Raw genomic sequence first — 23,450 nt, forward strand, 5'->3', positions numbered from 1 at the left:
GCATTATTACATTGCATCTGGTTAAGACACTGTTAGAACAACTTTACATATAGTACCAGCGGAGTAGCTAGTTATGATAATAGACTCAATGGCTATACTTATGATGTATACATACGCTTTCTCTGTCCCTAGCTTGTTTCTCAGCCAGCTTAGCCTCTCTCTGGCTTCTCCTATCCTCGCGGTTTTGTTGCTGTTCTCTGAAACCTTTCTGTTTTTGCAGTGCCAGAGTGATCCAAAGTGGTCCTGCCTCTTTCTCCTGTGTCCGTGAGCTGTCCAGAGAGTGCCTGGCCTGCAGAGAGGGTTTTTCTGTGAAGGAGAATACATTTACGTGTTAAATTGACAAGTGAGACTAGAGTCTTCTCTAAACCAGGACAGTAAATATCTTAATTTTCTGAAGGAAATACCAATACTCATAAGGTATGACAAGAATATTGTTAAATATGGGTAAATGGATGCAAAAAAAAGAAAATGCATCACAATTTAGTATGCAGATATTACGATTCCAAATGTTTGAATGGAGAGCGCAAGCGATTCGGATTGAATTAATTGTAAAAGTTTAATATAGAAGTTTAAAACATATCAATACAGTGCTGCTTTGCAAGCATTGTAATGAGGTGAAGATCATACAGTTTTAGCTCTACAAGGATTTCCAACCTTTTTTAATGAGTTCTGTCCTGCGATCTGTTTTTTCTCTCCATGGGATGCTGATGGATGGAAAAAATGACTTCTTTTCTTTAAACTCCTCTCCTTGTCCATGTTTCTGGGATTGTACAGATACTGCAACTTCTTTATGATCGCTGCTCTTCTCAGTAGCTATCTGTTCTGTTTCCCCTGTCCTTTGTGAAATCATGTCTCCCGAAGTCCTTCGGTCAGGTTTTGGGAGAGGAGAGGGTGGAGGAGTGGCACCTTCAGATGGTTTAGGGGAAGTAGCTGGTTTTTGGTAAAGTGGAAGTTTGAGGGCAAAGTTGTCGCCTTCAGTACGTACCAAAGGGAGAGTACTTCTGCTGAACTTGCTTCGAGATTCTTTACTAGATGCTACAGAGGTTCGAAATTCAACAATCTCTTGTTGCGGAGAAACGGGGCTAGACTTTTCCAAGACTGTGGAAGTATCAGGGTCTTGGTCAATGGAGGTGAGGGGCACTGGGACGCCTTCAAAACTGTCTCCTGCACTGTACCTTTTCTTTCTCTTCTCTGCTGATTGTTCATTGTGAAAGCGAAGAGAGTAGTTGGTTCTTCTCAACTTAATTCCAAACGGTGAGGGCTGCTCATCACCACCCTGATCCTTCTGATCGCCTTCATCCTTTGTGTCCGAATCTTCTGATTCTGCCTGACTTGGGGAGCCAGTCTCGGATCTCTGTGACTTGGGAGATCCATGTGGCGGACTGGGAACAAGAAAGGAGGGGAGGTCTTTGGCAAACATGCATTCTTCAGCACTATCTGCGATGCGAACAACCTTGCTTCCCCTGCTCTGGATCTTGGTACCTAAAGACTGCAACTCTGCTTTTTGGACAAAGGGGGTTTCCATAGATAGCGATTCTACTTTCACATCTTCTTCCTGACCAAAAAACTCGGAGTTCCTGTTGGAATCAGGGAATTTCTTCCTGGCTGGTGTGATGGAAAACTTAGCACTCGCTGACATGGTTTTCCTGAGGTTGGTGTGAGAAAATGGCACTGTATTTAGATCCTCACTTATCGGCCTGCGACTCTGATCTGGGTATTCAGGATATTTTCCCTCTTCAGCACCTTTAAAAATTTTGGATCGGATACTTGCCCATTCTGCCAGGACAGCAGCGTTGGATTGGTCTGCAGATAAGGAAGACTCATATAAGGATTTGGTTTTCCCAGATTTATGGTCTGGAGATGTCTTGATTTTGGTTGGAGGAGTGCCCATGGCTTTTTTGCCCTCCGAAAGGCCAAGAAGTGACTTGCAGGCTGTGTCCTTGATTTGATCGAGATTGACTGCAGTTCCACAAAGTTGGGCTCCTGTCACAAGAATTGCAGTATGTGGGACGTAAAGAGATGAAGACCGAGTTGGTGAATCTGTGCATCCTGGTGAAGAAGCTTTTGCTCCCTCCCTGGTTTCAGCTATTGTTTCGCCCTGTTGGCCGGTAGTTGTTGGAGTAACAGGAGTGAGGTTGACCTTCTGGAAGAGTATCTGCTTCTCGCCTGAGGAGACCTTGAAAGTGAAGGGTCTCTGTCTCTCCTCCATCTCTCTCCATCTCAGTTCCTCTGCTTTTCTTTTCCATTCTGGGTCAGAAGCTCCAGCTGTCTCTTCTTGCTGTTGACTCTTTTTTTCCTCCTCTTCCTCTAGTCTTTTCCTCTCAGCCTCCTCACGGACACGTTCCTCTTCCTCTCTCTGCCGTTTCTCCTCTAACTCTTGAATCCTACGTTGTTCTGCCTCCTCCTCTTTTCTTCTCCTCTCTTCCTGCTCTCTTTTTCTTTCCTCTTCTATACGGAGACGCTCCACCTCAAGTTCCTGCTGCCTTCTCTCTTCTGCTCTTCTTTCCTCTTCCTCTCTCTGCATTCTTTTCTCTTCCTCTTGCCTCTTTCGCTCTTCTTCACATCTTAATATTTGCTCTTCCTCTTCTCTCCTCCTTTCTTCCTCTTCCCTTTTTTTCCTCTCATCTTCCTCTCGCTGCTTCCTCTCCTCTTCCTCCTTTTGCAGTCTTTCCTCTTCCTGTCTACGCCACTTTTCTTCTTCTAGCCTCTGCTCCTCGATTCTCCTTTGTTGTTCCTCCATCTTTCTTTCTTCCTCTTGTTCCCTCCTCTGAAGCTCAAGGCGTTCTAGCTCTTCCTCATGAAACTGTCGCCTCACCGATTTCTCAGTAGGTTCATAATCTCCTTTGCTGCTATGTATAATGTTATACTCCTCTCTTGACAAATCAAACACTTCTTCGTCTTTTTGTGTTTCATATTCCTCTTGCATTTCAGAAAGGTCCTCTTCTTGAAACTCCTGAAATATATTTAAAGTTGCAGAACTTAATGTTTTGAAGTTATTTTCTCATAAGCAATGGTTCACCCAGAAATTAAAATTTAGTCATGATTTACTCATCCTCATCTTATTCCAAACCTGTATGACTTACTTTCTTCTGCAGACCACAAAGTAAAATATTTTTAAAAATGTCTGTTTTATTTGTTTGTTTTGTTCATACAATCAAAGTCAAAGTTGTTTTGGACCCCATTGACTTGTATGCGCAAATACAGTTAAAATATTCTTCAAAATACCATTTGTGTTTCACAGAAGAAAGTAAGTCACATGTTTGTAACAACATGAGGGTGAGTAAATGAGTAAATTATGCTTTTCATTTTGGGTAAACTATCACTTTTAACTATCCCTTTTAAATTAAAGCTATCCTAATAGACGCTGTTCACATTTTGAAGAACACCTTTCCCTTTACCTGTGTAAACCTTCTGTGTTTGCGAGATACCCTCTGGTTCTTCGGTTTGACAGAGAGTTTGTGTTTGGCAGCAGTATTGTCCAAGCGTGGGACAGACTGAGGGACAGCATCTAGATTGATGGACTCAATTGTGCCAGGGGGAGGTGGGCGCTTAGAGCGTGGGGATTTGACTGGAGTTCTGTGCTGGACCTTGTCATGGCTGACAGCCTAATTGTAAAGCAAAAACACAAACAATCTTGAGTTTGTGACTATGGGAGAGCAGGGTTCTGAATCATGTTATATGTCTATGGAATCAATAGCCGCTTTTCCACCGTCCAACCAAACCGTTCTCGTTGCTTAAATTGAATGAGATGTAAATAGCGACAGCGTTATGGAGGATGATCAGATCATTTTTATCATTATCATTAACTTATGTTTACTTCTCTTAAATAGCACACTTTCACAGCTGCAGTGAAACTGGTAGCCAGGTAACAGACAAGAGACTAATTACACACATTATACCAGCATGGTTAGCCACCAGTGCTGAAAATTCCAGACCGAGAACGGATTGTAATAGTGCCATGGCAAACCAAGTTCAAGTCGAAATATAACTGGAACTGTTCCTTACCATTCTTAGAACGTTCGGCCCGGCGGTGGAAAAGTGGCTAATGTATTGATAGTCTCATGGTATTACAATTTTCTGCAACTTAACTAGAGCATGGCATTAGCAACAGCAAGTTACTGATAAAGTGTATACCATGAATGCACTGTTAATTGCTTTCAATAATAGTGCCTGCCAAGTGCATAAATGTTCATTTGGCAAGTGAGGGAATCTGTTCTTAGAACATTACTTGCTAAAACAGTGATCTATAACTGTGCTTTCTATAATATAAAGTGTGACTGACGTAGCAACACTATGTTACTATACGTAAGTAGTGGAAAATAATTTGGAGATTAACTTACTATTTCCTTGGCTTCAGTCTCCTGTGGTTCATTCTCCACCTGAGCAAGAACCCTCAGCGGACTCTGTGGTACCTCTTCCTCATCTGAGCTACCTTCATCTCCCTCACTCTTTCTAAGTGATGGGGGTCTCTGACCAAATTTGATATTATGTCCAATTTGCTTCTGCCAACAAAAGCATAGAGAGTAAAAGAATGGACAAAACCCTAAACATTTAGTCCTAAAGTTACCAGCATTTCTTGACCTTGATGGTAACAAAAATATCTAAAATAAAAATGTTCAATCTGGTGTAATGCTAATATCAAAATCAGTGTTAGCAAAGTCTGGTGCATGGCTTGATTGTGTGCATAAGGACATTTTTAATTAAACTTGTCAAAATGGACACTATGTGTAGAGTTTCACCTGAATGTTCTTGACTCTGTCTGAAACGTTCTCCTGGGACATTGTCTGTCCTGGATGTGTCTTCTCTGACTCCTCAGGGATAAATACACTCTCGTGTGAAAAAGCTCGGGACCCTAGGGTGTTTAACTCCCTGTGAATGCAGATATAAACACTTTTTAATTACAGCACATCTGTGAATATTTTTAATACACAATTCAACAAATAAACAACTTTGACAGCATCTAAAATATTATGATTATGCATGCCAGACCCAGCTATAGTGGTTCTAAAATACATAAGACAATTACCTTAGATACTGATTGTTCTCTTCATTAACTGTGGCCACCCCATTGCAGACATTATCAGTGGAATGGCTAGGTTTAAGTTCAGATCCCTCAAACCCACGTTCTGCTTCCCTTCTTTTCTTCTTACCAAATAGACGCCTAAATGGCTGGAATTTGCCCTGCCGTCGCCGCTCTGGTAAAAAGTGGGTGCAAAGAATGGTGATAAATAGTCAACAAGTACTAAAAGGCTAGTGCTAGTACTGTCCATATTTAAATATAAGCATACAGTATTTTTTACACTAGGTACAGTAGATGTACAGTATGTGAGCATTTTTAATTAATGTTAATGAAATGGAGGACCAGAACAGATCAGACGCTATGGAATCAGGTTATATTGTGTGAAAGTCCTTGTCCTGAGACAGCCTTGTATGATTATGGTGACCAGATGTTCCATTTAAACATCAGTTTGAGAAGAGAGAGGAGTCTGATAGGCTCTTTGGGAGTATTTACTGAAGGAAAAATCCCTCCAAGATGCATTTAAGATTGATACCAATCCAGCCAATCAAATGCATACAAAATGCGAATTGATCAAGTGTAAATTTCATCTGGTTGTTCAAGCTACGTTCTGTATGTAGACATTACTCTAGAAAATGTTTTTGCGTCCGCGTGAGCTCCGCAATCCACATGTGACTAGCAATCATGGATGAGACACACGGATGTAGCAACTGTAAAACTTTTTACCCTAAATAGATGACTCAAATAATGCTTTAGACTACAAGAACACTGAGCATCACATATTGTGCAGATTTGTTATAAATTCAGGAGTGGTATTACAGGTGGATGTTCCTCCCAATCTGCCTAAACATCACAGCTTGCTCACTGGTGGTTTTGTAAGGCACTATTCTTTTTAAAGCTGCTTGGATGGACATGTGTCGTGAAAAGTGCTATACAAATTATTGAAACTCAACTGGATTTGTAGCTTATATATTTAATGCTAAATAAACTACTTTGTTTTCCATCCGTTACTTACCTTGACAACATACCAATTGAGAATTAAATCTGAGCTTCATCACCAACAATCAAGCACGAAAGTATAAACAACTAACTCCTAATGTGTACAAAAAAACAATCTTTAGAGAAAAATGTACAGAATAATTCACAACCTACCAAATAAAGTGGAAATCTGCAGGTGGAAAGTGTCTCTGACTGACTGAATCACACTTATCCCATGTAATGACATTAAACCAATGATAAGACAAAGGACCTTTGGTTTGTATGGAGAGCTCTGCAGACACACCATTTCCTGAGACTAGAAAGTTATTAGGAATCATAAACGCTACGGAGATAAGACTAGCTCAAAAAGCACTGTTTATGAATACAACTTTCTTTCAAAAAAATCTGACAACAAATTTTGATTTGTAGTGTATAAGTTTCCCTTTTTGATAATCAGCTACCTTATTTGTTCAGTTCCTTCCTGTTATGTATATACTTGTATGTGTGATTTTTGTCTATAACAGCCTGTAGGTCCCTTCTTGGTCTTTCTGAAGGTATAAAAGCCATAAGCACTCTACCAAGCAAGAGCTAAGTATGTGTTTGTGTGCATTTCTAAGGCTCATGAGTGTGTGTGACTGTATCTCTGTGTTGTAGGGGCTCCAAGTGAAATGGCTGGAGTGACAGGGCCACTCTACACCACAGAGTAGATCAGTGTGGATCTGTTACAGGCTAAAATTGGAAAGTAGTGTGGAGTTACACAGTAAGTGTGTTGCAGCTCAAAACACAATGGCACAATAACAAAGAAAGTATAAGACGTATGGTACCTGCCGTCAGTGCCACTTCTGTTGTTCCTTAAGTTATTATCTTTCCTGAGTTTACTGCGTTACGAGCACACGTGATTGGATGATTTTATGATTTCTCATATTTTGTCTCATCATTTCCCCCTCAAAGCCTCGTCCAAGGCACAGTCTGTTCGCAGCTGCAACTACTCCATTTCTCTGGCCCACAATGCAGTGCTGCAGGCAGCCTCAATCACTGAGGCATATGATTTGAGTGGACACCACTCAGCCAAAGAAACAGCCCTCGATGTGTCTCCCTTGCACTCCTCCATACTACAACCACTATACACTCAAATACGGCTTTCCTGCTCCTATGAGTGTCTGTACTGCTAAATAAATTCACTCAGACCTGACTGTTCCTCTCACTTCTTTACAAAAGCTTAAACACACTTAACAACATAGGAATGCTCAACCTTGCTCCTCATACTCTTGTTGTATAATATTTCTCACTAGTGCAGCAAAGCCAATAACCCATTTTGTTTTCTGTCCCACTGCATGTGCTACACCTGAACCTGACTGTTCCTCTCACACTCCAAATCTTGGCTTTGTTAATTGATAAATGTATCATACATTTATTCTCAGCAGTATATTTGTTTTCCTTACATTGGCACACATTCGTAAAAACATTTAGAATCGAGCTCAAACTAAAACACGCCACACGTCAACCATGCTGAGAAAGAATGAAACAAGTCGCTATTAATAGTTAAACGTGGTTATAAAGTTTGAGGGCTGAAGGTTCACACGGAAAGGTGTGTAAAGCAACAATAACACGCGATTATGTCACATTTAAAGGACTTATAAATCACACAGAAATGAAAATCATTTACTCATGCTCATGTCGTTCCCAAAAAGGAGAAATTTTGGAGAATGTGATGGTCACTCTACTCCATGCAATTACAGTGAATGACGAGTGGAGATTTCAAACTTTCTACAGGACACAAAAGCACCATAAAAGTGGTTAATGTGACTAACAGTCACTATTAACAGCAAACAGATCGAAATTTAAGGTGAAAATTTAGGCATCCAGCTGTATGGATGAGAGAATTAGCAATAAAAGCAATCTTCCCAATCATTGTAATTGCATGGAAAAGAACATTAAAGAAAATCTTTCAAATAAAACCTTCATATAGGTTTTCAAAGACATGAGGGTGCGTAAATATTGACAGAATTGTCATTTTTGAGGCACGCAGACAGCACACAACTCTTGATGTTTTTTTGTAACCCATGAAACACCAAACAGTTCTTAAAGAGACAGTGCTGATAATCTTTAGTGTGCTGCACTGCCACTTTAAGAGCAGGCCACTCGCAAAGATCCTCACTCTGTTTTTGTTTACCTGGGCCTTCAGATACTGTTACCTCTACCCGCTCATCAAGCTTAGCCTCCTTACTGTCCGTCGCCATGGTTATGACGGGCTTTGTCTGCATCAAGGGTAGAGGGGGGGATAAACGTGAACACAGAAGTATTTTTCATGTGTGTTCATGTGTGCAAGTCTAAAAAGAAAATTGAAGGAGGAGATGACAATAATAGGAGATAGAAAGGCTAAGAGAGATCATAACACACATATCACTTTCCCTTTCTTTCCTTATGGGCTCCTAAACTCTCTTTCATAAAACCATATTTATTCAGTACTCGGCAACCCATAAGTCTGGATATGTGCCCAGTTATAATGCTCTTCAGTCATAATTTAATAATGTACTGCAGCCATGATAAAAGAAAATGTACACAAACATCTCATTTTGTTGTTTGCTGTATAAGCTCATATATAGCTGTGCTTTCTCTGATGACTACATGTAACTATTGCAATATAAATAAATATAACATATAAATATTTCTTGTCATTTTTTTTAAGTATCTGTGTAATAATGAACATCCGGCTAATGTACAATCATCTGGTCATTATTGCAAAACAACCCTGTTGGGATTTATTTTTTGTGATGATGATCAGCTGACTGTATATTATTCCTTACAAAAAAGAAGAGGGAATGTAAGAAGTATATGTATATATGTACAATCATTACAATTTGTATAGAATTCTTATTTATCTAGAAAAAAACGACACAATTATGCTGATTTAAAAACTTTTTTTTAAAATATTAGATAAAAAACTTTCAAAACTTGCCTTGGCAACTAACTGAAATAAATATGTTTAAGTTAAAATACTAAAATGACTGAAACTAAAAAATATTTAAATAAAAGAAAAAACTAAATAGAACTAAAATTAAAATGAAAACTGAAAATATAAAAATAAAAGCTATACTTTACCATATTATTAATAATAATAATGTCATACAGTACTAATAACACTGGATTGTGGATGGAGAGTGAATACGTTTTTTGGGATGAAATTGCATAAAATCGGCACAATTGTTTAGTGTTTTGTTTAGTGAAGTGTGTGTATGTATATAAGTGTGTAACTACAGAGTATCGTGTCTGTGGAGAACATCACAGTTGTTTGTAGTGTGTAGTGTACTGCACCTCCATAGAGGTAGAGTGCATTATCACATCATATTTATGCCTGGTCAGCAATCTGTGCAAAATCTAAATGAATGGCTATTTAGAAAGCACTTTTTCCACCATCTTATGTTAATGGAACCCCCACAGGACGTACTGTACAATGGAGCAAGATACAGCGTATAGAAAAAGCAAAAATGTAATTTTTTTACCACAGAATCAACTCAAATTCTCATGCACAATGTGCACCTAATGCAATTTATATCAGTCAGTCCTAAAATAAAGCAAATGGTGTTTTTCCATATTGCTTCTGGGATTCTACATACGCTCATTCAAAATGCCAGGACAGAAAATGCCAAGATTTAAAATGCCACTATTGTTGTTAGTTAATCAAAACTCATTGCCTCAAAACCTGCATTCCTTTTGGCAGATAAAAACCTTTTGGCAGCACAGCATTGCACTAACTGTTAAACACAGCAAACTGTAAATGATTACAGTCTTACGTCATCCTTAAGTCGTTTCTCTTTGTATGAGTAGACAGTGTCCTCTAACGGCTCCCAGGGTCATCCTAAAAGTTTCACTGTCTAAACAGACTGAATGGATCAATGTGTCTTTGTCTGTTTGTGATGCTAGACCAGATGTGTTTGTGCACATCCACCTGCGGTACGACTACAAGTGTAAACGTGGTCCACACCGCATGCGTATTCGTCATGTTCTGGCCCATGTTAACTGAATGATCTTGCTTGTGTTGTGCGCATTAAAGAAGCTCCAGACAAAATGACAAAGGCAAATGCACAAAACGCAGCCACATGCACTGCAGCAGGACACTGAAAATACCCCAGACAAACAGAAAAGGCTGCAGCAGAGCTACAGTGGGTTAGCGGCTAAGTTAGCTCTAGCTGCTACAGTGCTAATTTAACCCACTTGCTGAAGTTTAATGGTACAGACTGACCTCATTACAATTGGGATATATCACCAAGAGCAGCTCTAACCATCATTACAAACATTTCTAACACAGGCCTGCTTTTATTTGACCAAACCAGTGGGTTATAAAATGGACTATAAGTGGATTCCTGGAATGGTGCCCCTGAACCTATTACCTACATGACTCATTATTAGCAGTCATACGATATCCCATAATGCCCATCATAAAGAGATTTAAATGAAGATGCGCTAGTGATTTTGTATTTTGTAAAATTTGTAACTCAGGCCACGTACACTACTGATCAAAAGTTTGGGATCAGTGAGATTAAAAAAATTATAGTTTGCATTAAACTGATCAAAAATGATAGTATAGACATTTATGTTACATAAGATGGTTTATGTAATGGTTTCTAAAAACCATGCTCAACTGTTTTCTACACTGATAATAATAAGAAATGAACCAAATCAGCATATTAGAATGATATGGAATAATGAGGCTGAAAATTCAGCTTTGATATCACAGGAAAAACTTACATTTTAAAAAACATATTAAAATAGAAAAAAAAAGCCTTGGTGATAAGAGACAAAAAAACTCATAAGAGATAAAACCATGAAAAAATCTTACCGACCCCAAACTTTTGATTGATTGTATAAATGAACTATTTTTGCTATGGCTTTGTGAAAGAAAGCTTTACAGAATGCCAAACTTTCCAGATGCTATCTTAGAAGAATTACCATTGATTAAGTCATCTTTCCACTCAAAGGAGGCATAGAAGCTTCATTTGAAGCAGCATATAAACTACAAATGTTTGTAATGTGGCCTAGAGGCAACATAAATGCATTTACACAGGAATCACAATCTTACAAAATTGCTCACAACCAATTTTTTTAGCATAATGTTGCCTTCTGTGTTGATTCTCATGCACAGCTAATACAAAACAACGTGTGCTTATTGCTATGACAACAGCAACATTTAAGGCGGCTCTGATGTTGTATTTTATCTACACAGAACTAAAGGCTCATCGGGGAAGATGCAGGTCAGTGCCGCCATATTTGAGTAAAGACGACTTACGTCACCATTATTTTAGCCTAAATATGCGACAGGGCTCGGAGCTGTCAGTAATGCCTACACATTAAGCAAATCACACTTTATGCATTATGTATCAGGGGTGAAATGATCTTGCCTTGCGCAAAGGCCCATATATTATTATGATAGCAAGCTAGCTTCACTCGTACAATGGGGCGGCTTGAATGTACAGCTAGAAATCACTGAAGCAAAATGGGATGGCTGACTGCGCAGCGTATAGCAAAGCTGTCTAGTTGCCTGTGCTTACTGAGCACAAAAGCACACTTTTACCTAATTCAGCCGCACAGCTGGAAAGAGCTGCATACCACTGAAGGAAAACCTTAGGGAACATGGATTCAACCTTCTGCACCTTGATTTACAAAGCTCGGTTGCTGCTCCTTGGTGCTTTAGGAAAAAAATATAACAAAACCATTTAATCACAACTTATAGATCTCTATTAATAGCATGCCTTATCTTAAGAGTGTTTACTGAAGTATGAAGGCTAATATTTCGAATTGTGTTGGTTCTGGATGAATGATGGTTATGGAGATCAAATGAACACAAATCTGTCATCAATAGCCCATAAGACCTCAATGGATGTCAGGGTTGCCTTTCAAAGCTTGACTTCAGCATTATTAAACCAGGCAATTCTGATTCAGACATAATTCTTATGAACTCTGTGGCAGTGTAACTTGCAGTAGTATAAATTGAGGGGCCTGGGGCTAGTTGTCACAATTTTTACTTTGTGTGTTGGGGGATTTTTGGAAGTCAGTTTCTGCATACCCACCTTGAACACTATTGCCCAGGAAAAAAGATAATGCCACAGTTTATGGGTTAAGCTGCCACATTGGAACCATTAAAACATTTTAAACAATAAAAACTGTAAGTATATACAATTATAACATTACAATATGTAAAGCATATTACAACTTGCCCCATCATATAATGTATTAAAACTGTATGAAAATGTCAGAACACAGATCAGCTTGGTTAAAATCTATAGTTGACTTTTCTCTGAATGTATGATAGTGTGGTTTTATTTTTGCTTTTTACACAACAGCTGTTAAAAAAATATGATAATACTGACATTTTTGTTTGGTGGACAGTCAGAATTCATATAAATTGATCTAATTTCAGAGTTTGAAACCAACAGACAAACAACTGCAAACAAACAAGCTTTCACACAAATGGATATTTAGTCAAAACCTCATAGTTACTTGGATATATGGCCCTTGTGACAACTTCCTCATGTAACTACAAGTCCTGGTCTTCCTATATAATATAACATGTATATTAAAGGTATAGTGGAGGATTTTCCCGAATTTTAGAAAAGAACCGCCCTCTCCACCGGAACGCCTATTAAACGTGTGCACGAGAGAGCATGCACGAGCCTAGTGCGTGACTTGTGCCAGGGCTAGCATTGCTAATCATAGCTTACATTAACTTTTACTAGCAGTGATTTTCAATGGATTTCTCCAAATAGCATGCCAAACTTTACCTGTCGAGTAGAAACTTCGCGACCGAGGCATCAGTGGGAAGCCCAACCTGTGCTTTTAGCGCACGCCAGCGTGTGAAATATTCTCCCAAAAACACTCTGGTCTTGTTTCTTTCTTCAGAGGCCTTTCTCTTCTTGTCATACAATTCGTAGACACTTTTTCTCTTGCGACCCTCAGACATTTTGAAAAAACCCGGTGAGAACGGCGAGCTTCAATGAATGGCTGAAACCGTAGCTTACCACACACATACACCTGAAAGTGCGCATGCGCAGAAAGCGAAAACTACCTAGGGACGAGCACGTACGACGGCCTTACGTAAACATATCACCAGTATGATTGACAACTAGGAGGACCAATAGTCTTGATGATCCACCCGGAAAAAGAAAATCCTCCACTATACCCTTTAAGTATACAATATAAATGGCAAATAATGATGAATTTGGATTTAAAATGTTTTTAAATATGTTCAACACTACTCCACTTCACTAGACTCCAGATTCTCCAAACAGGCATTTTACGCAACTCCCTGTAGCTGTATTTTCACTCAGTATTTAGTCTGCAGTCACAGACATGAGCAAGCTCTGTAGTCAGCCCTTGTCTCTTTCTAAAAAAAAAAAAAAAAAAAATTTTGTGCAGAGGGTTGTGTGATTCTGCAAGGGGTTAGTCTGGTGTAGAGGCAGAATAACCATTAACCATTTGAATAGTGCTTTTTTATTGTTTGAATTGGTAAAAGGTAGAATTTCCCATTGGTCTAAATTATTAGTACTAAAAATATTTATTATTTATATATACACTACTGTTCAGACGTTTGGGGTTGGTAAGATTGTTTTATTATTTTGAAAGAATGCTCTTTAATGCTCACCATTTATTGGAGCAAAAAATACAGTAAAAACAGTAATTATGTGAAAAGTATTCAAATTTAAAATAACTGTTTTCTATTTTCATATAATTTTAAATGTACTTTACTTGGGTGATGGCAAAGTTGAATTTTCCGCATTATTACTCCAGTCCTCAGTGTCACGTGAATCTTCAGAAATCATTCTTATATGCTGATTTGGCGCTCAAGAAACATTTCTTATCATTATAAATGTTGAAAACAGTTGCTGCAGTGCTGCTTAATAATTTCTCTGAAAACTAAAAAAATTGGTGAATAGAAAGTTAAAAGGAACAGCAAGAAATAAAAAAAATTGTAACATTAAAAGTATTAATTTCTTTAATAAAAAAAATAACAAAATCGTACTGACCCTAAACTTTTAAAGGCATATTATGTAGATTTCGCCCCGCTAGAGGTCGCTTATTCAAAACAATAACAAAGGCGTAGCTTGATGAATAAGTGTGGAATTATGGCAGTTGTCATCTTCCCCTCCACAGCCGATGGAAAGCAATCCGACGGGACTCAGGCAGAAATCATGTTCATGGATGAGCTAATGTATTAAAGTTTTATTAACATAACTGTAGTTTGAAGCAGGGCAGGGCCGAGAGCCTGGGACATTTAACATTGCTGTTTTTATTATGCTTATATGCCGCAATCGGACGCTGCCACTCCTTTCGTTTTGTTGTTTATGTTTATTTTACGATTAAAATTACGATTAAAGTTACATTTAACGTTCGCCTCCTGGTCAAAACAATCATACTAAAAACACATTTGATTTGAGTGTGTTGAAAGTTATGTTATAACGTTATGTCCGTGCGTTCGCTCGGTGGCTGGAATGAGACACTTGTTGCACATTGCCGTGAACTAGATCGATATTAATATATAATATTAATAAAAGCTGGATGACTTGTGTTGCTAAATGGCATGCAATTCATTTTTTTTTATTCTCTTATGATTTATAATTGACAAAATAGTGTAGTTTGATATACTTTTTGGGTACGAACATGTCACTGTAAATCAAGAAAACAAGACATTCAAACAATAAGACTAACCGTGTTGAGCTATATAATAATTCGTTTTCTGTCCATAAAGGTATCCAAACAGTTGCTCACCTGTCTAATAAAACACATAGGCCTGGTTTCACAGACAGGGCTTAGATTATGCAAGGATTAGGCCTTAGTTCAATTTTAATAAACATGCCTGAGAAAAAAAACATTACTGGTTTGCATCTTGAGACAAAACAATGGCACTGCTATATTTTAAGATATGTCTGTGCAAGTTGCTTTAATTTAAAACAGATCAAACATGCATTTTAGTCTGGGACTAGTCTTAAGCCTCGTCTGTGAAACCGGGGGATAATATTAAAGCGTCTTCAATGGTGTTTCAATGGTTTCTACGGAAGTAAAACCTGAAATCGAGGGTAATGCTGATATGAAATCATTGACAGGCGACATAATGACACGGGATGTTACACTGGTTAAAATAGCTGATTTCTTGTTGGGAACATTTGAAATGAGGTAAGCACACAAGTCAAAATACATAACATTGCAGTGGTTTTTGGATGTTTTAATCCAAAAATCTTACATATTGTGCCTTTAAATGGTATAATATAATATAATATAATAACTGTAAAAGAAGGAAAATGCAGGCCAGAAGTTTATCATGTTATACGGTGTGTACCCACACATGCAAACTATGGGGCATTTCTGCCATTTCTACTTTTTGAAGTATTCAAATTAAACTTATAATAAAAATTAAAACAAAAATAAATTAGGAACAAAAAGCTTACTTTAATACACATGAATTATATTTTACATATTCTTTGAAAATAAACAACCAAAAAGCTATTGGTTCTTGGTTCTACAAACTGTTATCATTGACTATGTGTACATCTATTTTCATTACAATGCATACGATAAGAAAGAAACAATGGGTCTTTGAGGATATAGGGGCTGGCGAGAGAAAAGGCCAGTTTCGTGAACAGAGGCCTATTGTGTTTAACAATATCTTGCCACATGCATTACACAGAAAAACACTTGATCGCATATATGGTCGAAGGAGTACACAAGAATAAAGGCTTACCTGGTTGTCGATTTATCTGGGTAAGAGTCTAGTGTGTATGCGTTTATGCATGTGTGGCTGTTCCACCTGCCTGCTGTTACTGTGGAGCTGCGCTATTACCTAGAGTCAGGTGTCACATTGCACAGGTGCAAAGACAACTCAAGAATGCTTATAGCGGTGTGTTGTTGTGCGCACATGAGAACAAATATATCTGTTCCTTCACATGCAGTTTTGATTGTTAACAAATCTCCGTTATTAAATACAGTGTGAAAAAAGATGGTATTCATACTCCCATAAAGTTCTCACAATGTATGTTTTTGTGTTCTTCCTGGGACGTTTGCGTGATTTCCTATGTGAGAGCTTAGTCGCCTGTGCCCAAGATACATTCACACACGTGACTGAAAACAATCCTAGAATGTGTCCGAGAGAAGAGAAAAGTGGGTGATGATGGTGAGGTAGTGTGCTGGTTCATACTGCTGTCTCTGTTGCTACTCACAGAATGCCACTTTGTTCATTGGCCAGCTTACCAGGGGCAGGAAGAACAGACTTGCATTGATGATTTTAAACTGGCCAACACACACAAAGACTGTGACTGTAAGCTTGTTTGTCAGCATATGTGAGGATGCGTGTGTGTATTGTGTTAAAACAATTTCAAAGAACAAGGGCCTCCATTAACTGAATAAAGACGTGTGGCGGATCAATAACGGCACAAACTGCTACCTGTCTCCAGTGTCAGAAATCAACTGTATTATTAAGGGGCAATTTCAAGTAGCCTGCTTTTATGTGGGCATACTTATATTCCAACCATATAAAAACATGCCATGTCATACATTTCAGTTGAATCTATTACTTGATTAATATTCTCAATCAGAACATATGGCTGTTATGAAGTCATATCAACATCAAATACAAAAGTTGCTGTAAGTAATGCACATTATTACAGTGCATTTTAATAAAATGTAAGTTTGATGAATGGCCCCACTTTATGTTAGGTGTCTTTAACTTCTATATATTTGTGTCAAACAAAAAAGTGTTAAATACAATGAGTTGAGTTACTGAGTTCATGTTTTATTGCAAAACACTTTTGCTGCTTTTGAGGTGGGACATGCGTAAGGTTATGTGACAGTTAGGTTTAGTGGTGTGGTTCGGTTTAAGGGAGGGGTAAGGGGTCAACAGAGCATTATATTTTAATAATATTGTTACGCAAGTAGGTGTCGGCAAGTGACTGTCTTTATGAATCATTCATTCAACCGATTCGTTCAAACACGTTGAATACTTCCCTACTATATAAAGCCAAAAGAGTAGTATGTCCAAATACATAGTATTCGAAAAACATTAGGCGACAAGTACCAGGATGACCTGTTACTTCCACTGAGATACTGAAGTGCTCATTTGATGGACACTTTACTATCCCGAGGCCACTCGAGAGGATTTATGAATAGCAGTGAAGCAACTGACGCTAGTAGATCACGTGACAGACAACATGGTGGATGCTGTACATGCGACATTCATTCATACCACCCATATTCATCCTATATAGAACATACTTGATGTAAATTCAAAGTACTTACAGTATGGGATTTCAGAAGCACCCCAAGTGTCTCTTTTTATGAGACAGTCATTGATTCATTCACTCTACTGATTTGTTCAAAAGTATTGATTCATTCAGCAACAAAAACACCAATGGTTCTGCAACTTCAAAACAGGCTTAACAGACCAGTAATGGGCATATTGTGTCTAAAATGTAAGCTACTAAATATTGAATTCTTGTTTATTGAACTGCTGTTTAAAACCAATATTGCACGCACGTGTCCAAATATCAGCATAGCTAATAAAGTATAGGTATGCACTGTGGAGGAAATTGTTGCCCCCGCATTTTCAATATTTGGGGCATCTTTTCACCTTAATTTCAGACCTTGTCTGTCCATCATGTTGCACACAGTCAAAATACACTGATCAAAATTGTTCCTTGGGTACAGTAAAGTAATTAGAGATCTCATAGGGTAATATGCCGAGTCGCCGACTCAAAGGACAAGAACACTTAGCAGTTAGCATAAACAATTAAACCTGTCATTTCTGCTGTCCTCAGCACTACAGAAGGGCATGTTCACTGAGTTTTAACATGATGGACTATTTAGTCTACATTTAATAGACTGTGAACATGCAGTGCTTTCCAAAAGTATTCAGCCCCTATAAGCTGATCTGTGCAGTTTTCTTAATGTTAAAATAATGTCTCTTGTTTCGGTTTAATGTGCAGAGACATCTGTTGGTAAACCACTTGCAAACTAGACAGTTAGACAGTCCATGATGTCAGTGTGGCTCAACCAATTGGTGTGAGTTTTGAGCAGGTCTACGTATTTGGACAATGAGAGATGGGGGCAGGGCAAAATGTGTAGTCGGCATGTTTGAGAAACCTATTGCATTATCAGTGGTGTGGGAATTATCCACTGCAGCTTCAACAAAGCTATTTTCAATTGTTTGGTATCTGCTCTAAAAATAAATGCATTACAGTGCTGGTGCTTATAGTAATTGTTAACATGAGATTCAAAATCTCCTGCACTGGAAGGCTGAGTCTTTCTTGCATGTGTTAAACTTCAAAGACAGTATAGTGACTCACGCTGGCAGTGAATATTGGCGTTTAATAAAAACTCCCACAGAACAGACACAGATGGAAATCATCGAGGAATCAGATTCAATCTGAAAACATTACCTTTCAAGATATGTTGAAGAACAGGCCAAGACAAGCAGCCCACTCTAATAAAGCACATGGCCCCCAGTGACCTTTAACAACAGAATATGAATCCACGGAGAACAAATCTATCTACAAAAATCTATATGTATCTCTCTATGTATGTATGTATGTATCTATCCATCCATCCATCCATCCATTCAACGTATTTCATAAGTATAGTAATAAATAATAATTGTAGGGAATTGCTGATGGCATTGATGCTCTTCCTATTTACAGTGAGCACAGAATTATCTAAAATAAATAGGATCATGATAAAAATAGTTTCTCACTCCTATTTCTTACTTCATATATCAAATAGAATGAAAGGAAATAATAATAAAACAGCAATATACTGACCAATCTTTGACAAAACTAATTGTAGATGCTGGTGTTCACACCAGGCTTTCTAACAAGCAACATTTCCATGGCCAACCAGCTTCACCAGAAAGACTATTACTCATTGTGCTGATACAAAGCCTAGGTGTGCAGGACCAGCACTAAGTAATCTGGACCAGCAAAATCAAAGTCTTGCTTCAGAGTCGTCACTGTAGGTCAAAGTTTTTGTGTACTCAAGGCCTGACCTGTGTTCTGATAAGGTATTTTCTATTTAACATGACTTGCGGTTTGAGTGAAATTAGAGATGCTTTGTTATTCTGGAAATGATTGCTGTGGAGCAGCAGATATTGTTTAATATAGTGCACAGTTATAGCAGCTTGAGAACTTAAGCTAAAACATCTTACTTACAGCATAGTTGCTGATTAAAATGAGAGGAGGAACTGGGCTGAACCATAATTTAATTACAGAGCGTTCCCAGACAGACACACATTTCCTAACTGTGCTGTGTCCTCCTGTCGCAGTCTCTCTATCAAACACACACAGACACTCTTTTATACTGAGAACAAACAGTTGTAAATAAAGGCATCTGCGTGTCAGAACATTGCACTCATAAGAATTGGATAAATCTGTCCTTTGTTTTGTCAGTCTGTCTTTCTAACCCCTCCAATTCTTGATCTTAAAATATCCCTTTTTTTGTACAGAAACTTGTGCAGTGTCATTGTTAACTGTGGTCTGTACTGATTGTGTTCGACACTTGAGATTTATATCAATAGTTTCGTGTTCATGCTTCCTGCTCCACCTCAACACACAAGTCTTAGTCAAAGCAACAACCCTTTAGATTAATTATTAAATGAGAATTAATTATTAATTATGAAATTATTCACATAGGATCTGAGGGGTTGGTGGAAAAACTTCAATATAAAAGTGTTAAATATGCATGAAATGGACACATAATCTTTGTGTTTACATTAATTAGGACAGAAAACCAACTGAACTCTGAAGCGTTCAACCTCAAACGCATGTGAATCGCCACTTGCCCCGACTAATTGACTGGCCTACATGTCAGCGATAGTGTGTTCTAGTGTCTAGGCAACATTTGCCTGTTTCCATACATGCATTCAATTATATTGCTACTGTAAGTGAATGCACATGGCTGGATCATTCTATGAAAAACATATGAACACTTACTTCGTGTGATGTTTTAAGTGTGTATCTCTGCTCAAGATCATGCTCTAATGATACTAAAGTGCAAATTGTGTTACATTATATCTGAGAGTGTCACGTTACTCTATAAGTGCCTATTTAGACACTGTTTGGTAGTGTAATAGGGCAATATGAATTCCTCTTGGGATCAATGGACAGCTCTATATTATTGTCTATCTGTGTTGCACTACACTAGAGGGCAATGTTATACCACATAATGTTTTGGGGCCAATGTCTGTCACGTCGAATGTGTGAGCCTACTAAAGTGGGTTTAATTAGGTCATATTGTGATGGAAAATAACATCCTATAAAGTCCAGCATGCATAAGGCGGTATATACCCACTGCCGACTAAAGATGCTTAACCTTATTCAGATTATGCTGCGGGATCGCCTGTCACACCAACAAAAGCACAGACACTCCGGTCAAACACACAGGGCCTTTCCTCTTCACTGGTCAACTTGTATTGATGCAGTACTTTTTATGGATTAATATTAATTGGCCTTTTCATTAATTATTTATAGTGGGAGGAAGCCTCGGGAGCAGTTTCTCTGGTTTCCTCCACTTGAACGCACAAATCTCCAAGATGTTTAAGGACAACATGCCCCTGAACCGAGGTCAGCAGTGGGAACTTTTGAGGCCGTTTCCTGTCTTATAAATGGAAATTGTTTTGCCTTCAAATGGCAGGCCTAAGAATGTACAACTGACAAGGTAGCTTGTGTGTCTAGTTGTGTATTTAAAGAACATTTATTTCTTTTTATGTAACTTTATTTAAGTTTAATATAATATTTTGTCACAACGTAACATTTTTCAGTGAGGGTTCATGATTTTGATTAAATTATGATTTATAATGCTCAATTATTGCAGGCAAAATAAAAGAATTGTGAGCTAAAAAGTAACGTATTTGACCTTGTGTCAACTTTTGTTTTTTAGCCAGATAAGAATGCACAATATACCTTATTCGTTTTTATATTCGTTTGATATTAGAGGTTTTTATTTATTTATTGGTATTAGTCAACCCAATACATTTAATTGTTCATGCTCATTTCCTCTATCTTTTACAATTACCATAATCTAACACTCACTTATTGTTAAAAATAAATAATTTAATAATAACACTGTTAAATGTAATCTTCAGCAAATTCCAAATTTTTCATGCATTCATTATAATTTAGCATTGTCTGAATTCCCTTTTAGAATTTAAAACTATTTATTTTAGTTTCATGTTTCATTTCTAAGACAAACTAGTATAAAAAAAAAAAACTTATTGGAATATCAGCCATTATTAAAAGCATGTAATCCAAGCAATTCAGAGAGAAATTACTGTGATTCAATTTCATTTCCGTGCAAGAAAACACTAAATTGAAGTTAAGATTGCTAAACGTCATCATCTGTGGCTGTACACTAAAAATCCATCCATCCATCCATTTATGAGTTATATGAAGTGTACAGTGAGAGGAAATCACAACCTTATAAAGTAAGTGTAATGTTTATGAGTATGTTATTGATTTGATCATTCTCACATCACTAAGCCTTTAACAATAAGATCAGTGCTAGATATACGCTATAAACAAATCATGCATGAACACCACAACGGGGTGTTTATTTAGTGTGGACCTGGTAGCAAATACAAACAAAGAAACAAAACTGAAATTCAATTTAGAGTTCGGCATTACATCATCGTTACGTCATGATAAAAGAAGAAAATTAGGCCAGACACTGTCTATTACATTTTTTTTTTTGTATTATGGGCATAGACGCCTTTCTTGCATTAATGAATGCCAATAAATCGTAGCCTATCAGTGGTGTATATTTGGCTTATTTAAATAGTGAGTAACCATCCATGTTTTTTAGGAACGGGCAAAGCTATCGATGGCATCTTTTGCCACAAAAGCATGCATTGTGGCAGGTATATGCATCATGAGAGAAAACGACACTACAGCTCAGGGAACCATCAATTGCCTGCACCAGTAAGCATATTATGAATGACTGACGACTCATAATTCAAATATTCAATGTTTGGCGAACATTTCATAAGCATCACTTAATCAAAAGGACTGTCATTCATAAATAAGCTAATAAAAGGCAACATATGAAGGGGCCAGATGGATGTGATGATGCAAACGTATCGACGGTGTTCTCTACAAAATGACAGATTTCTTTATCATGCATTTCAACGCGAAATGCAGCTCGAGACATGTTCATGCCTCCCCAGCTGCGCACACATCTGTAAAGAATGGTGGATTTTGGAAGATGGGCTAAATGACAAGGTCAGTATCACCGACAAAGATATGCAGTTTAACAAATGTTTGATAATGTCCTACCTCTGTGTCCTGTGTCACGGCACAGCGATCGGTCCCGCTTCCTTTATTGTGTCTCGCGGCACTCGGTTATCTTCCATTCAAGTCGCAGCACGCGTGCTGACCTCTTTGTGTATGTGTGTATGTGAATGTGTGTGTTGCTGATGCTGCGAGTGCTCGCCCTCCTCCTCGAGACAGTTCCGTACGCATTCAGTGCGCGCGGAGGCGCTGCTTCCCTCACAGCTGCACGTGAAACAGGAGGGTGTGGCAGAGGCCGTTCACACAATAAAAACAGACCATCTGACATAATATTGCAGCTTCTACATATAACAAGCATCTAAATGCAGGTCACAATCTTATATAATTACAGAGATTGAAAGTGCCCTCAGTGCCTAAACACAATTGTACACTGTTGTAGAGAATTATCATTAAAATAATATACATTCACACGAGATAATAATAAACATCTGTCTTTTAGGCCCGTTCACACCAAGAACGATAACAATAACTAGCGTAGGGTCCATACCAAAACTAACAATTTTTATGTCGTCTGCCGCTTTAAATGCTATAATTGATTCTGATTGGCTGTCAATGTTTTTCGTTCATCAGCTGTAAAAAAATCTTTCTGAAAATGATTCCAACGACATCTGTGACGTTATCTATCTATCTATCTATCTAAGATTACATTTGTCCATTATGTAAGATAATATAGCCTGTTTCACGGGGTAGCTAACGTATAGTCCAGTCATTTTAAGCCAAAATGGGGGTCAACCTTGAACAAATTGCAACAGAAGCAAACAATCCTCAATATGTCCTGAGTAAGGAAAAAAAAGTCCCGAAGATTCCCATTAGAGGGAAGTTTCGAAAAAGACCCAAATATAGCCTATTCATACGCCTAGATATCACCATGAAAATTACTGAGTTGATTACTTACATCAAGACAAAAAATTGTATTACAAGTTTTTTTCAATTGTTTGTTAACATGGACAAACGGTGCATAATCTAATTCCATTCAGACCTTAACATTACTGTTGTGTGTCAACAAGATTCAACAAGACATTTTCACCTGGCTATACCCAATCTGTTGTGGTATTTATGCAAATTTGTACATACATAATTAGATTATGCACCGTTTGTCCATGTTAACAAACTATTTTTAAAAAACTTGTAATACA

At 37.9% G+C, this 23,450-nt stretch overlaps 2 protein-coding genes across 8 annotated transcripts in view; one reads left to right on the top strand and one right to left on the bottom strand.

The window, feature by feature from the left end:
- aasdh (aminoadipate-semialdehyde dehydrogenase) overlaps positions 1 to 7,188 on the top strand; it is a gene marked incomplete at its 5' end in the record, with an annotated part of 20,201 nt that extends 13,013 nt beyond the window's left edge. Inside the window, 2 exons of the transcript XR_014630012.1 lie at positions 6,650 to 6,755; positions 6,947 to 7,188. The remainder of the gene's footprint in view (positions 1 to 6,649; positions 6,756 to 6,946) is intronic.
- cracd (capping protein inhibiting regulator of actin dynamics) overlaps positions 1 to 22,568 on the bottom strand; it is a 25,193-nt gene extending 2,625 nt beyond the window's left edge. For 4 of the 7 annotated variants that reach the window (XM_084433141.1, XM_084433144.1, XM_084433142.1 and 1 more), the window contains exons 1-7: positions 6,170 to 6,334; positions 5,027 to 5,195; positions 4,740 to 4,869; positions 4,341 to 4,502; positions 3,399 to 3,605; positions 655 to 2,953; positions 116 to 306 (exon numbers count right to left, since the gene is read on the bottom strand). In XM_084433141.1, coding sequence (XP_084289267.1) covers positions 116 to 306; positions 655 to 2,953; positions 3,399 to 3,605; positions 4,341 to 4,502; positions 4,740 to 4,869; positions 5,027 to 5,195; positions 6,170 to 6,302 — 3,291 coding nt within the window. In that variant the 5' untranslated portion in view covers positions 6,303 to 6,334. Of the gene's footprint in view, positions 1 to 115; positions 307 to 654; positions 2,954 to 3,398; positions 3,606 to 4,340; positions 4,503 to 4,739; positions 4,870 to 5,026; positions 5,196 to 6,169; positions 6,335 to 6,819; positions 7,011 to 8,168; positions 8,254 to 8,395; positions 8,444 to 22,299 lie in introns of those variants that run through there. The other 3 variants (XM_084433143.1, XM_084433146.1, XM_084433147.1) reach the window with 3 other exon arrangements.
- Between the last annotated feature and the right edge of the window lie 882 nt (positions 22,569 to 23,450).

This window comes from Rutilus rutilus, assembly GCF_951802725.1.
Source record: "Rutilus rutilus genome assembly, chromosome: 15".
Classification (NCBI taxonomy): domain Eukaryota; kingdom Metazoa; phylum Chordata; class Actinopteri; order Cypriniformes; family Leuciscidae; genus Rutilus; species Rutilus rutilus.